The sequence below is a fragment of the Passer domesticus genome, chromosome 7, assembly GCF_036417665.1.
Source record: "Passer domesticus isolate bPasDom1 chromosome 7, bPasDom1.hap1, whole genome shotgun sequence".
NCBI classification, from domain to species: domain Eukaryota; kingdom Metazoa; phylum Chordata; class Aves; order Passeriformes; family Passeridae; genus Passer; species Passer domesticus.
In genome coordinates, this window is record NC_087480.1 from 8,022,180 (window position 1) to 8,036,769 (window position 14,590).

The 14,590-nt window shown below is 52.9% G+C and overlaps 1 protein-coding gene across 4 annotated transcripts in view; it reads left to right on the top strand.

Annotated features, from left to right (window-relative positions):
- Positions 1-205: 205 nt before the first annotated feature.
- Positions 206-14,590, top strand: part of DOCK11 (dedicator of cytokinesis 11) — a 76,998-nt gene continuing 62,613 nt past the window's right edge. For 2 of the 4 annotated variants that reach the window (XM_064426699.1, XM_064426697.1), the window contains exon 1: positions 206-415. In XM_064426699.1, the coding sequence (XP_064282769.1) occupies positions 314-415 (102 nt within the window). In that variant the 5' untranslated portion in view covers positions 206-313. The remainder of the gene's footprint in view (positions 416-14,590) is intronic. The other 2 variants (XM_064426696.1, XM_064426698.1) reach the window with 1 other exon arrangement.

Here is a 14,590-nt window from a genome sequence, read left to right on the forward strand (position 1 = left end):
TGAAGGTCCAGCCCGCCCAGCCGGAGCCCGCTGCCCGAGCCTCCGCTGCATCCCCGGAGCCGCAGCATCGCCGCGGGGCCGGCGGGGCCCGCTCCGGGCGAGCCACCGGGGCTGTCCCCCTGCCGGGGCGGGGTCCGGGCCACCTGCGGCGGGGACAAAGCGGGCCCGGGCGGGGCGGGGCGAGGAGGGAGCCGAGCGGGCCCGCCCCGCGGCTCCGCCCGCCCGGCCCGGCCGCGCCCGCCCGGCGGCAGCGAGGGAGCGCGCGGGGAGCCCGGGATTTGGCTCGGCTCGGCTCGGCTCGGATCATGTCGCCATGTCGGAAGTGAGGAAGTTCACGAAGCGGCTCAGCAAGCCGGGCACGGCGGCCGAGCTGCGGCAGAGCGTGTCGGAGGCGGTGCGGAGCTCCTTCGTGCTGGTGAGCGCCGGCAGCGCCGCGCCCGCTCCGCTCGGCGGGAGGAGCCGGGCAGGGACAGGGACAGAGCCGGGCAGGGGCAGAGCCGGGCAGGGACAGAGCCGGGCAGGGACAGAGCCGGGCAGGGACAGGGGCAGAGCTGGGCAGGGGCAGGGGCAGAGCTGGGCAGGGGCAGAGCCGGGCAGGGACAGGGGCAGAGCCGGGCAGGGACAGAGCTGGGCAGGGGCAGGGACAGAGCCGGGCAGGGACAGAGCCGGGCAGGGGCAGAGCTGGGCAGGGGGTGCGCCGAGAGCGGGGAGAGGAAGAGGAAGAGGCGGCCTGGAGAAAGGGCAGAGCTGGGTCGGGGCTTGGCAGAGCGGGGGATGCGCAGGGAGCGGCGGGGCAGGATTTGGGAAGCGCTGGGCAAGGGGTGAGGAGGGCGCGGCTGGGCAAGGCAGGGGGTGTGGATCTGTCTTTGGGGTCCCCTCCGGGTGTGTGGTGCCCACCTGCCGCCACCGCGCCCCTCTGAGCGCTCCGAGCCCGGAGCATCGCCGGGAAGCGGCGCTTGTCCTGGCGTGGGGCGGTGGCAGCAGGAATTATTAACGGGAACAGGAGTGGGGGCACCCGGCGGACTGGTAGCGGAGTAACGGGGTGCAGGCAGTGTGAAACCGGCACATGGATAGGGCAGGGCTGCAGGGCACGACCTGGCAGGGCGGGAGGCACAGGCGCTGAGCCGGGAGCCCGACAGATCCCGGGAATCGCGCTCCGGGGTCTCGGTGACAGTCACATCGGCGGTCAGATGCGTTTCATGCCGGCATGGGGGATGCTGCAGCAGGTTGTCTTTGTTGTGCTCGCAGCTGTGCAAACGGCAGTGCTGTGCCTTGGGAGGATGCCGGGGTCAGCTCACAGCTTCCCGGGCTTTGTTGGATGTGTTTCACTGGTGCTCATTGAATTACTCTAGCGTGTAATCAACTTTGACCTTGACTTTGATGGAAGAAAGGTTAGGCAATGGGATATGCAGAAAGTGCAGTACAAGTTCAGCAAATAATCCCTATTAGTTCTCTACTATTAGATTGAATGGCATGTGCTGTTAAATAAATTGAGAGGTTTGAACATTTCTTTTAAAACACGAGTTTTCTTGTAAATTTACAGATTTCTAAGCCTGAAAAAAAAAGCCTGATTTCCTTGTGCTAGTTTTTGCTTCCTATGTGCAGTTGTTTGGGGATTCTTATGGGCTTCCATGTGATTTGCTTTCCCTCTTTCATCAACAATACACAGGGACAAAGGCTTTCTACAAGCTGATGGAACTTCTCATTAAAAATAAAATTGCATATACAGGACCCGAAGAGCTTTGGTATCCTACATGCAAATGGTAATGTGGCGCCTGTGTCAGGTTCTTTCTCTCAGAAGGGGAAGGGATGGGTGGGACTGCAGATGAAGATAAATAAAACCTTGACAGGAACCCAAAGGAGCGTCAGAGTCTGTCAGGCAGCCACTCTTTTTCTGATCCTCTCTAGGGTTTCATTGCCCACGCTGTCCCTGCCAGCTTCTCTCTCTTTCTGGCAGGCAAATGCCCAGAGCTGCTGTGCTGCCTCGTGTGTTTGCAGCCAAGCAGCAGAGGAGGGTGAGGGCAGGCAGGTGTTCCTGATCCCCAGGGCCTGGCAGAGCTTCCTGCTTTCGACAGTTCAGCAGCAAAGGATAAATCCCAGCACTTCTGCATCACTGGGAAAGGCCATAAGGCACTGCAGTGAGCAAGGAGTGGGCAAGGAGGTGGCACGAGCTTCTAGGACTGTCTCAGATGGCATTTTGACCTTCCTCGGTGATTAAGGATGAGGCTTGCTCCAGCAAAAAGCTGGCTCCCCTCTATCTTCTAGTTTGTCATCTTTGTGAGGAAGGGATGTCTGTGGCTGGTGTGCTGGCTGTTGGGAGGGTACAGAGAGGATCCTGAGAAATGGTGGGGAGTGGTGGAGTGAGGGTGAGACTGAGAAGTCTCAGTTTCTGATCCTGTTCTCAAGGCGAGTCTCAGTTTTGGTGCTGATGGTGCTGGGCAGCTGCAGAGCAGTGTCAGCACCTCCCCATCCCTTCTGCCCTCTGCTTGCCACAGAGGGTGGGACAGATGGAAGGGCCCAGCAGTCAGGATTGTGATCCTTCACCCTGGGGCAGTGCTGAGCTCAGAGGTGCCTCTGCCTACTCACAGGGAGTAGGAGTTGGTGTTTGATAACTGGATGGAGCAGGCTGGCAGCAAGTGATGCACTGTGTCCCAGCATGTCAGGAACTGTGACTTTCTGAAGCAGACTGGACCTGCACTGGAGCCTTTGCCTGGCAGGATCCCATCCTCTTCCTGCATCCTGGACAGAGCAATTATTGAGTCAATAAAAAGTATGTGAATAGTTTAGTACTGCCTCAGTCATCTTGTCAAGTGCCTTGGCTGTCTGCTTGCCTTGGGGCAATTGCAGCTGAAAGCACAGGTATCTCTGGTGGTAAGCAGAGCTGATGCTGCAGACACCAGAGCACACAGCTTCATCCCCAGGAGGAGTGGGCACCGTGGGGCTCTTTCAGTGTGTTGGCTGAGCTCAGCACTTTGGGCATTCAGGGCACGCCTCGAGACAAGGAACTGTCTGGAGTAAGAAGCAGTTTGTAGTCAGTGAATGAAATGCTCATAAATGAAAACATCTCAGGAGGAAAGCTTTTAATGTCATGGAAGTGGTCAGCTTGTCCAGAGCCACAATTTGTGCATTTGAGGAGGTGTCTCTCTGGCCAGAAGCGCCGTGTCCAGCCCGAGGAGTGTGATGTCTGGCTCAGTGTGGTTACAAAGCTGCTGTCTTGCAGGAGCAGTGAAGCCCATGCCATCTTATTTCTGTTCCTGGTTTTTGATTTATGCCTGTCTAGTGCAAGGAGAGTATTTACGTTGTTGACTTTGGCAGGGCTTTGCTGCTTTGTGCCTTGAAAGGGAAGCATTGGATATGGTGGCGGTTGGCAGCGAGGGGAGCTTGTCCCTTTCCAAGGTGTCCTGGAGTGCCTGTGTCCACACACTGCCCTTTGGACCAGCTGCTAGGATGCAGCCAGAGCTGCTCCTGTCGGGGTGAGCAGAGCTGGAAGCTGCAGCAGTGGAGCCAGCACAGGCTGTGGAGCTCGGGGCACTTTGTGCCCTGTGTGAAGCACGGGGAAGGATGAAGTGCCTTCACCTGGGGCTCCTTTCCCTCTCACTCCGCTGCTGTTCCCAGCATCCCGGCCATCATTCTGGCCTTGCACCTCGTTCTCAGACAGGCTGTGCAGGGGAGGTCGTGGTGGGGAGGAGAAGTTCAGCAGGAATCCCTGGAAAGCAGGCACAGCCCTGCAGAGCCACGCCGGGTGCCGCGGGCTCTGAGGAACCCTGCTCCTCTCCGTGCTCTTTTCTGCAAGAGCCTGCGGGGCAGATTGTATCAATTTCAGCTCTGAATGGTCCCTGATGTGTGCTACTGATTACAACTAGGGATGAAGTTTTGGCAGGCTAATTGACAAATAATGTCACTGTTTAAATAAACAGACAATTTTAGTGGAAGTGTTTTGTTGGCAGGTGGGATAAATGACACACTTGAAAGATGAAGGGAAATTTTAAGATTAGGTTAAAGAAAGGAGCAGTCAAAGCCCAAGTGTGATAACTCAAACCATTCTTGACTGAAAGATGACCTGCAGCTTAAACCTTGGGGCACCAACAGTAAAAGTCTGTGTTAGAAGTGCAGCTTCAGAGCCAAAGTGCTGATGATACCTGGGAGAGGCATCTGGCTGGAGCTCAAAGAGAGCAGCCAGGGACCTCTGGCAGTGGAAGGAGATGGGTGATTTTGGCTCAGACCTTCAGTGCAATCTCCCTCCTCCCATCCTCTGATGTTGCTGAGTAATAGTGGGAAAGTTGAGCAGCAAGGCAGGAGAGCCCTGCCCGGGGGCACTGGCTGTGGGGCAGCTGCAGGGTCAGACACTGCCAGCAGGATGCACCTGAGTGCTCAGGTGGGCAGTCCTCGTTCTGATGGAAGTGCCTGTGCACCTCTCCTTCACCCTGCCTGCAGCCCAGGGAGTGCAGTGGAGCAGTTCAAGAGCTGTGAGTGAGATCCTGGCTCTTGTGACACTGCCAGGACAACAGCAAGGGCTCTTCCTTCTGCCTGAGGATCCAAATCAGCTGCACTTGTTTGTTGGCTGCGAGGCCAAAGCTGAGACACCCTGTGCCTGCCCTGTCCCTCTGGGATGTGTCAGCAGCCCTGGGGCCCTGCAAGGAGAGGGGCTGTGTCTCAGCCCACGTGCAAGTTCTCCAGAAGTGCCGTTCTCTCTGTCGTGACAGGGAAATTAAAAGTGTGGGAGGCACCAGATCAGAGCAGCAAGCACTTGACAAAACACAGATGATGCATTTTCCCACAGTGCTGCCAAACCCAGTCATCTGGTGGCAATTTTAAGTCTCGCACAATTGCTCTGATTTTCTTTAGATCATTTCTATACAGTTTAACTGAAGATGCATTTGCTGCTTTGCCATGAAGATTTTAGAAAGGGTGCAGAGCCAAACTGTCTTATCTGAGAAGGAGCAGCTGCAAAAGATTAGCCCACGCTGGGTCAGCCAGGCCAGGGGAGCGTCTCTGGGTGTCCCCAGGGCACAGCTTGGTGGCACTCCTGGGTCTGGGCCACGCATCTGCCAGCAGTGTCAGTGTGGAGAACCCCTGCTCACAAACAGCTGCGTGGGTCCTTGCCATCCAGAGGTATTCAGAGCAAGTGTCTGCTCTCTGTGCTATGTGGTGCTGGGGGATGTGCTCCCTGGAAGCTCCTCTGAGAGGGTGGGCAGCGTGCCAGGAGGAGATGGGTTTTGTTTGATCCTCCTGGGCTGGGCTCCTATGGGTGGCTGTGTTTCAGTCAGAAGCAAAAAGGAGATATCAAGCTCCTTGATGGTGATACTAAGGAGGTTTTGACTGGAGGCAAAAAGGCATTTTGTTCTTTCTGTGGTTTTTTTTTTCAGCTTAAACTACATTATTAGTGTCTTGAATTATGCTCATGCAGAGGAAATCAGCTTTCTGCATAGAATCCTCTTTTAATAAGCTAAATTCACTTTGATCAATTTGAATCCTGTTTATATGCAGCGTTTGTAGTGATCTTGGCACTCAAGAGAGACAGAATATATGCGTGTTCCCCCGGGGGCAGTCAGCATGCTGTGTTTGCACAATTTACATAGAAAAACAGACATATATGAGGCACGGGAGGAAATTCTGCCCCTGCCTGAGTGGGCGGGGGTTTTGCTGTTGGTTTAAGCAGGGCAGGGTTTGCCTGCTGTGCCCGGCTGCCTCCAGAGCTGGCCCTGGTGACTCCTGTGGAAGAGTCTCTGGAGGGAATGCTGTTCACAGGGGCTTATTCAAGAAAACACTTACAAGCATTCTTAAAATTAATCACGTGCTTTCCTGGATCAGGGCTCCTGTGCCGTGAGGGGCTGGATTTAGCCCAGGGCTGGCCAAGTGTCCAGGGAAGTGGCTGGGTTTGCCCTGCCTGAGCACACACCAGTTGTGGGGTGGATGCAGGGCACGGCTTGATGGAGAGGAGCAAGGCTCCAAGTGCACTCTGGAGCTACGTGGGGACAAATCTCTGGCATACCTCTTACTGATAGCCAGTCCTTAAGGGATGGAGCAGCTCCTTGCTCTTCTGAGTGCCTGTGTGCTGAGGTATGACTGTTACAGGATAAGCTGCAGTCAGTGTGTCCACTTCTGGAGGTTTTTGGAGGCAATGACAAGCTTTAGATAGGTGTAAAATCTTATCCTTTCCAAGGCATCATTTGAATGTTTACATCCTTCTGCCTGCCATAGGAAAGCTCTGGGAAGAGAACGAAGCACCCAGCCCTTACTTGAGTTTATCTCTTACCACTTTTTGCTAGCTGGGCTAAGGCTCAGAGTGGTTTATTCTGTGCTGAGGACAATGTCATGCAAATGCAGGTGTCCCTGCACTGACAGCATCTGCCCCAGCCCAGCAGCATGAGTGCAGTCAATGCCTGGAACAGATGGTTGGTGGTGCTGCCTGCAGCCACTGCCAGCACTGCAGCTGGGATTTGTGCTCTCACAATCCATTGAGGGGATGGCTCCTGGGCTTTGTTTCAGCCTGTTCTGGTATCTGGAGATATTTGCAGGTATCTCCCCCAGCACCAGGAGCATCTGAACCAGGACAACCTGCTGCAGTGTGTAGTGTAGCATTGTTTTCTGTATGCAGCTGGGTGGCTCTTTCATCATTTCACTTAGCCCTCTGCATGCTGATTTATTATCTCTAATGGTGCAAAACTACACAAAGCTTTTGACATTTCTGTGGCCTGAGAATGCAAGTCACAGTCACACACAGCAGCTGAGCAGCAGCCAGACACGGGGTACACGTGTGCTTCAGCATCCCTGGTTAATGGGCCTCCTCACTCCTGCTTTGTGCAAGGAAGAAAAAAGTAATTTCTTATACCTTTGTGGCCATTGCTGTCATCTTAAAAATGCTGGATTATGTTTCTCTGTCACCAACTCTTCCATCTCTTTCATTCCCTTAAAAGTGCAAATCAAAGCTCTCCCTTGCTGGCTCCTCTTTCCTTCAGCACAGCCCTGACTTATCTTTACAGCTTTTCCCTGCCTCCTGCTGCTTCTCTAATGGGGTCAGGGCTGCTTGTTCCTGACCCCTTTCTCACCCCTCTCTCTCGCTGAAAAGCAGTTTCTTCTCTCCCCTATTAATATCTCCTGTCACAGGACTGCTCCTGGGGAGTGGCTGCATCTGGAAGGATACTCTGTGCTGGTCCCAGCTTCCCCACTGCCTCATCCTGCCCCTGGCTCCATGCTGGGTGACATCCCCACTGCAGCCTGGCCCCTCTGTCCCCTCAGCAAGGACACTGCAAGGGTCTGTGTGACCGGGCTGGCTCCATGTGTGCCAGGGCTCTGCCACCCTGCCCAGCACAGGCTCTGTATGTGGCCCTTGGGGACATGGGGGAGCTGGAGCAGGGACTCCAGGGAGCTCTTGTGCCAGCCAGAAAGGGATGGGGGCACACAGGGCCATGAGAGGCTTGGCAGGAGCTGTGTTTGTGACAGGGGCAGGTAGAAAGGTCGTGGTCAGGGAAAGGGAGTCTCCATCTCTTGGAGGGAGATGATGGTGCTGGCCAGGGTGGGCTGAATGCCCACAGAGCTGGTGTTGAGGGACACAAACCCAGCTTCCAGCAGAGAACTGCTTTCCATGGCACTTTCGGGTTCCAGGAGAGTTGCACTGGACTCAGACAGGTTTTTCTTTCCCTCTCTGCCTGGGGAGCCCTAAACTCTCCCTTGTCCTGTTGCATGATGCTGCAATGGTAGGGATGTTTTTATTTGGGGAAGCTTTGAGTTGCTTCTGTTGACAGCAGCATTTTGTCTGTGGGTGACTGAAGCCTCCAAGAGCCCATCCCTTGCAGAGCCCATCCACAGCCTCCCCTGTGTTTGCTGGGGGGGACAGAGTTAAACTTTACAGCCCCTGTATCAATGCCTGCAGCCTGAAAATGGAGCACAGATGAGGCTGAGACAACTTCCTGAGCTGCTGAAACCACCACTGACAGGCTGGGGCTTGGCTGCACTGCTGGGGTGCTCACTCTGCTGCTGAGGCAGCCCAAAGCTGGCCTGTGGCTTCCTGCCCTGCTCTTCCCCTGTGCTGCTCCCTGGGCCTGGACAAGTGTCTTGCTGGTGCTGGTTTGTCCCTGCCCCAGAGGGGTGGCAGTGTTCCCCTCTGCCTGGGCAGGGGCTGTGCTGTTGGCTCAGCCCTGCATGCGAGCAGCTGCCCGGGAGAAAAACAAGAGTTTGAGACAGACAGGAAAGGGAGGGGTTCTGCTTGTGTGCCATTAATTGCTTTAAGATGTTCTGGAGCTGGCTATTCTGGATTTGGATGCTAAATATAAAACTGATACTACATAAATAAATGATGGAATACGAGTGACATCTAAAAAGCAATTTGGGATGTTCCAGCTAAGGACCTAAATAAATAACATGTATTATTGTCGTTGTAATTACTATTTTCCTTTTTTAGCATGCCTGTGTTACAGAATGCTTTGAGAAGTCATATCTGGCAGAAATTCAGTTATCCCATAGAAACCAGTACCCTTTTGCCAATTTCTATTAACTCTGTTGTTTTTGAAGTAGAAAATCAAAGCTGTGACGTGTTTGCACCTCTCCCATGCTCTGCAGCAGATGCTCAGCTGGGTGCAGGTGCAGCTTGGCTGACAAAGAGCTACCCTGGTCCCTCCCTCTGCTCCTCAGGAGAAGGGCTGGATTTGAGCTGGGATGTCCCAGTGCAGGCAGGGATTCAGGGGCTGGATTTGAGCTGGGATGTCCCAGTGCAGGCAGGGATTCAGGGGCTGGATTTGAGCAGGATTACCTGTGCAGGCAGGGATTCAGGGGCTGGATTACCTGTGCAGGCAGGGATTCAGGGGCTGGATTTGAGCAGGATTACCTGTGCAGGCAGGGGTTCAGGAGCTGGGGACTGGAGACTCCATGGCAGGGGGTACTGAGCAGTCACTGTCACACAGCAGCACTTGGTGATCCTGAGAAGGTCAGGCACAGGGACAAGGATGCTGAAGGCAAAGTGCTTGTCCTGATGCAGTGCCCTGTGCAGGAACAGTGCTGGATCACCTCAGGTGTGAGCTCATGCCAGACAAGGGTCATGTCCCCAGCTGCCACTTGCCAGGGCTCTCCCTGCTGGCCCTGCACTTGTTCAAGGCATGGTTTTCGGGGTGATGTGTGGAGGTAAAGTGCAGGGGGCTGGAGTGGCAGCATGGGCCACTCTCACTTGGACTGTGAACTCTCACTGCTTCATTGCAATGCAGCTGTGCTCTGGGGCCTGCTTGCTTAAGTGATTATGCAAGAATCTCAAGCTTTCAGAAAAAAAAAGACCAACAAAACAGTGTTCATGCCCCTCGTGGCTGTAGAACTCTGCTTCAGAATAGGATCTGCTAAAGGCTGCGGACTGTGGAGTCCACTTCTGAGTAAGTGGAAGGAAAATGAAGAGTCATATGCTGATTATTCTGGCTTCCTGTATTTCTGAAGCAACTTGTAGACACTTCAAGGCCTGAGTTCATTTTATTTGACAGGCCTAATGATGACAGATAAATGTTTGCATGTCTACAGTGACATCCACTTTTTATCTCTTCAAGCCTTCTCCAAGCTGGTGTCTCACACCAATACCGTGTCACTCTCAGGGACAGCAGTGTGACTGTAGGCACTTGCTTTTTCACAGGGAAATGAGCATTACATTGAAAAAAGAGACTTCCACCTTGCAAAATACCCAGAGCCCGGGTTCTGGTGCCACCCAGGGCTGTTGATGCAGGAGGGGAGGGCTGTGGGTCGGTGAAATGCTTTTGCACAGAGCTTGGGCGGGGTGGAGGGAAGCACAGGAGAGGGGGCTGCCTTTTGATTCGAGCTTTGGGATGGAAAGAGTGAGTCATTTCCACCGCTGATGTTTTCTTGCAGGGTGCCAGCACTGTGCACTCATCCTCCCCTTCCCCAGCACATGGCTTTTCATCTCTCTGAGCTCCTGGAGGTGCAGGGCAGCAGTGGGGCACAGCAGCCTGGTGCCGCTGGCTCTGCATCCAGAGCTGGCACACATTGGGTGGAGGTGGGACTGTGTGGACTCTGAGCCACAGCCCTGTCCAAGGAGAGCCTTGGCAATGGTGTGTTGCTGTCCTGCTGCCCGTGGAGAGCTGTGCAGATCCTTGCTCTGAGCTGTGTTAGCACCTCCCTGGCAGGCTCCATCTCCTCACCAGTTCCTTCTTCCCTTCCTGATTGCCCCTGGGGCTCCTCTCCTGCCTGCAGTGCACACCTTCTCTGCCAGCCCCTCTTGGCCTCCCTGAGCCCATCTCCTGCCTCTCACAGCTACACAGCCCAGCCTTTGCACACTTCATCCTTCCCATGATGTGCCCCTGCACAGATCCATGCCCAGATGGGTAAAACCCACATCCCCCATTCTACCCTCCCCTGCACCACCTTGGGCAGATCCTGAGACCCTTCTCTCTCCATTCTTCCCCTGCTTCTCCTCCTTCTGGTGAGGTTTTCCTCCCTTGCCTTCTCACAAGATGCTCTGTGTGTTTGCATGCCCACCTCACAGTCCATCCCTCTCACCTGTCCAGCTGCACCCGTGGTGTCTCAGTGTTTTGGTGTCTTCAGCAGAGCCAGGATTCCTGTCTGGACATTTTTCTTGTGTTTTTAAACTTCTTTCTTTCTGGCCAGTGTAAAAATAGTTTTGTCCTGCTCATACCCAGCCTTATGGACTGTTTTTCGCCCTTGAAGTTTTATCATTGTACATCTGCTGCATCCAGCTGAGTGCTGGGCTTGCAGCAGGCTCATGGACACCAGCTCCCCATCACCTGCTGAGAGCTGTCTCATTGCCTCCCTGCTGATTTCTTCCCAAAGTGTGGCTTTGCTGAGAAGCCCAAACCTCTTGGCATCAGCAGGGCTGCACTGTGTTCAGTGTTGTGGCTGCTGCCATATGTGCTGACTCACAGTGTCTCCCTGCTTGCCCTTCCTCCCCTGCTCTCTGCTCCCACCTCTTCCCTTCTCCTGGAGTTCTGAATCCAAAGTCATTGGGGCACAGGCTTTATTCTGCCTTTGCAGAGGTTTGTGGCACTTACATAAAGATTCGATGGCCAAGCCCAGATTTTATGGGTTTTCATTATTCTTTCTAATGCCCAGCAGCCTGCAGTGATGACTTCTCTGTGAATCTGAGCTTTTGTAAACTGAGCTCTGTAGCCTTTCTGCAAGCTCCAGTGAGAGTGGGTAAATGGGATCAGATGGCAGTGCAGGAGCTGGGGGTGGGAAAAGTGAGGAGTCACAAATGTGATACTGAAAGAGCTCTTAAAGGCCACACAATTTGAGTTTTCCCTGACCTGATCTTTGAATCCCTGGCTGTGGAAAAGCTTTTCTGTGGATAGAAATTGCTCATTTCCATATGCCCATATGGTTTGCCAAGTGAGTTTGCTCAGTTCCCAGGCATCATTTGAATTCTCTCATGTACAGTCAGGTTTCTTGAGCAAAATAAAAAAGTGGGGACTTCTCTCTGCTGTTGTTGAGGTATCCTCACATTTCCAGGTGGTGCATTGCAGTGGGGAGTGGTCTCTCTGCCCTGGAGTGTTGCCAGTCTCAGAACTGATGTGATTTTAGCTGTGACAGGTGTGTCCCTAGGGTAGTTGTACCACGTCCGTTTCCCCCTCTTTTAGCTTTTAATTCTCCAAATTGACGTTTCCTCTTATTTTCTGTGTATTCACCTACTTGGCCCTTTGGTATTTAGTTTCAAATTTGGGCTTTTGCTTGGCTTTCCACCTAAGTGCATTGCAGAGTTGCAACAGATGAGGCAGCAAATAGGCTGTAAAATGGTCACTGAATTTTAGGGAGCAGTTGTACAGTCTGAAATAATACAGTTACATACATACACGTGATCTGTCCTCTTCCTCCTCCTCTCTTCAGCTGCTCCAAACAACCAGCACCTTAAAAACTCATCTCATTTGTGTCTCTCTTGCTGCTTTGGGATGTGCTGCACACACTGGGTAGGGCTTCCTTTCTGAGGATGTGGGAAAAGTCCCCTGCTGGGGCTGCTGAACCTGCAGGTTTTTCAGTGGAAGGCCCAGAGGAAGTGATGCAGAGCAGGGTGTGTATGTTTGTTTGTGTGTGTGTATTTGCGTGTGTGTATTTGTGTGTGTTTGTGTATTTTTGTGTGTGTGTGTTTGGGGTGTGTGTGTTTGGTGTGTATTTGCGTGTGTGTATTTGTGTGTGTTTGTGTATTTGTGTGTGTGTTTTGTGTGTGTGTTTTGTGTGTGTGTTTTGTGTGTGTGTTTTGTGTGTGTGTTTTGTGTGTGTGTTTGTGTTTGGTGTGTGTTTTGTGTGTATTTGTGTGTGTGTATTTTGTGTGTGTGTTTGTGTCTGTGTTTGGTGTATATGTGTGTGTTTTGTGTGTTTCTGTGTGTGTTTGGTGTGTGTGTGTTTCTGTGTTTGGTGTGTGTTTGTCTGTGTGTTTTGTGTGTGTGTGTGTGTTTCTGTGTGTGTTTGGTTGGTTGGTGTGTGTTTCTGTGTGTGTTTGGTGGCCGTTGGGACCAGAGAAGTGAAAGTCCAGTGTGGTGCAGCTCCAGTGCTGGGCTTGGCTTCCGCTGCTGAGGACTTGTGTCACTGCAGAGGGGCCAGAAAATTGGTTACACAGGAGCCAAGCCAGCCTGGTGTGCCACTTTCTTCTCTGGATATTGTTTTAAATGAGGGCTGAACTGATAGGACTGAAAATACAAAAGCTTTCTCATAGTTTTCCTTTGGCCTCTGCTTTAAAAAATCCCCAAAATAAACATTTTCCATTTTCTGTATGTTCACATCACTTGGGTTTTATCTGTTGTAATTCTGGGAGAAACTGATCTCAGAAGAACATTAATCATATATAACAAAAAGGTGGTGTGTTTTTATGGAATTCAAATGCAGAACACTGGAAGACAGGTGGCTGCTGGTTTTCAGGCACTGAAAGTTTAAAATAGAAATGTTCTTTCCTATACTTCTCTTGAGCAAGCTGTCATTGTGAGCCTTTGTTTATAAAGCAAATAAACAGAATTTTATGCGCTTTGCAAAATGATGCAGAAAGGTGACAATTTTATCTGACTTAAGTATCCTCCTCTTTGTTAATGGATAATTCCCTTGCTAAACCTTTCCTTTGCTCTCTCTCTGCTGGTTTCTGTCTTGGGGAGGGTTTGGGCTCAGGCTGGCAGAGGGCAGTGGGACAAGCAGGGCACTGAGGACAAGGACTTTTCTTGGGTTTTCCCTCGTTCTGGGCTCTTTGTGCTCGTGCTTGGCCAAAGGCAGAGCCTTGTGTTGGTGTTTGTGGGCATGTTTCTGTTGAAGTAATTCCTCTGAATTTCCTGTTAAAATGCCAGCCAGCTCGCTTGTGGTGGGGAGTCAATACTGCCATAGACAGGCTGTTGTTGTGCTGTGCTGCTGTCCAAGTGGAGCCTCGTGACCCAGCGTGGACAGGGCTCCAGCACAGCAGAGAGCCCTGGGCACAGCCCCGTGCTGGGCACAGCACAGGACAGAAAGAGCCGTGTGTGCTTTTGGGAGCAGGCTGCTGTGGGGGCTTCAACCTGAGGCTTTCTAAAGAGGGATGAGTGGGCTTGTCTGGGAGGGTGCACTGCTCTCATGTTATCTTTGTTTAAAATCAGGCTTGTTTTTCCCTGAGGTGTTTCACTTGTTTTTTATCCCGGCACAGTGAGCCACAGTGCTTTGGGCTGGGTGCTGCTGCTGGGAGTGCTCTGGTGCATCCACAGGAGAGGAAAGCCCAGCCCAGCTGTCCCTGCTGTGTTCTCAGGAGCATCACAGTGCAGTGCCTGCCTGCCCTGGATGAAGAGCTGCTGCGTGTGCCACAGAGCAGGAGCCTTTGGCAGCACTGCACGTTTTTTTCCTGCAGAAATGGATTGATTTTGTTGCTGGACTGGCAGCATTTCTTTGTGCTTGGGTATTGGCTTCCCCTGTGGAGGAATTTGTGGTTTCTAAGACTCTAATTACTTTAGTGTAATAGTTTTTCCTCTGCTTTTGTAATGACTTTGGTGGGTGCCATCTGCTGTTGTGACAGTGCTGGGCAGTGCGATCTGAGCCCGGGGCGTACACTTCAACCTTCAGGGAAACTAAGACTCTGAAATCCCATTTTCAGCATTTAAAGCTTTATCTCCACCCTTTCTGGACTGATGGGAGTGCATGGACTCAAAGGGTCAAAAGGACAACAGATATTTGGGGTGGCTCCCTCCTCACTCACGGGTCTGTTTGCAGGGACCCCGTCTTGCCTGGCCCTGCTGGCAGCCTGCACAGTTTGGGGTGGAGGGAGGGGTTTGTTTCCTCGATGGCAGCAGGAGCCAGGCCACATCCTTCCTTCGGCAGCTGCTTTGCTGACAAACAGCTTGACCTACATCTGCTGGCTGTGCTTCAGAGGCACGGCAGACTCGGGGTGATGAGCTGGGTGTGAGCATGGTCAGCTGCTGCTGTGTGCTGAGACAGGGGATTGGCACACCCGGGGCAGGGCAGCCCTAGGGACTGCATTTCTGACAGCAGAAATGCCTGTCTGGGTGCTGCAGAACCCTTCTGCGTGCCAGTGCACATCCCTCCATCCCTCGGGCATCAGGTGCATGTCACAGGGCCTGGCACTGGTTTGTCAGATGTAGATCACAGCCTGCAGCACACGTTTTTTCCAATATCATTGCATCCACCA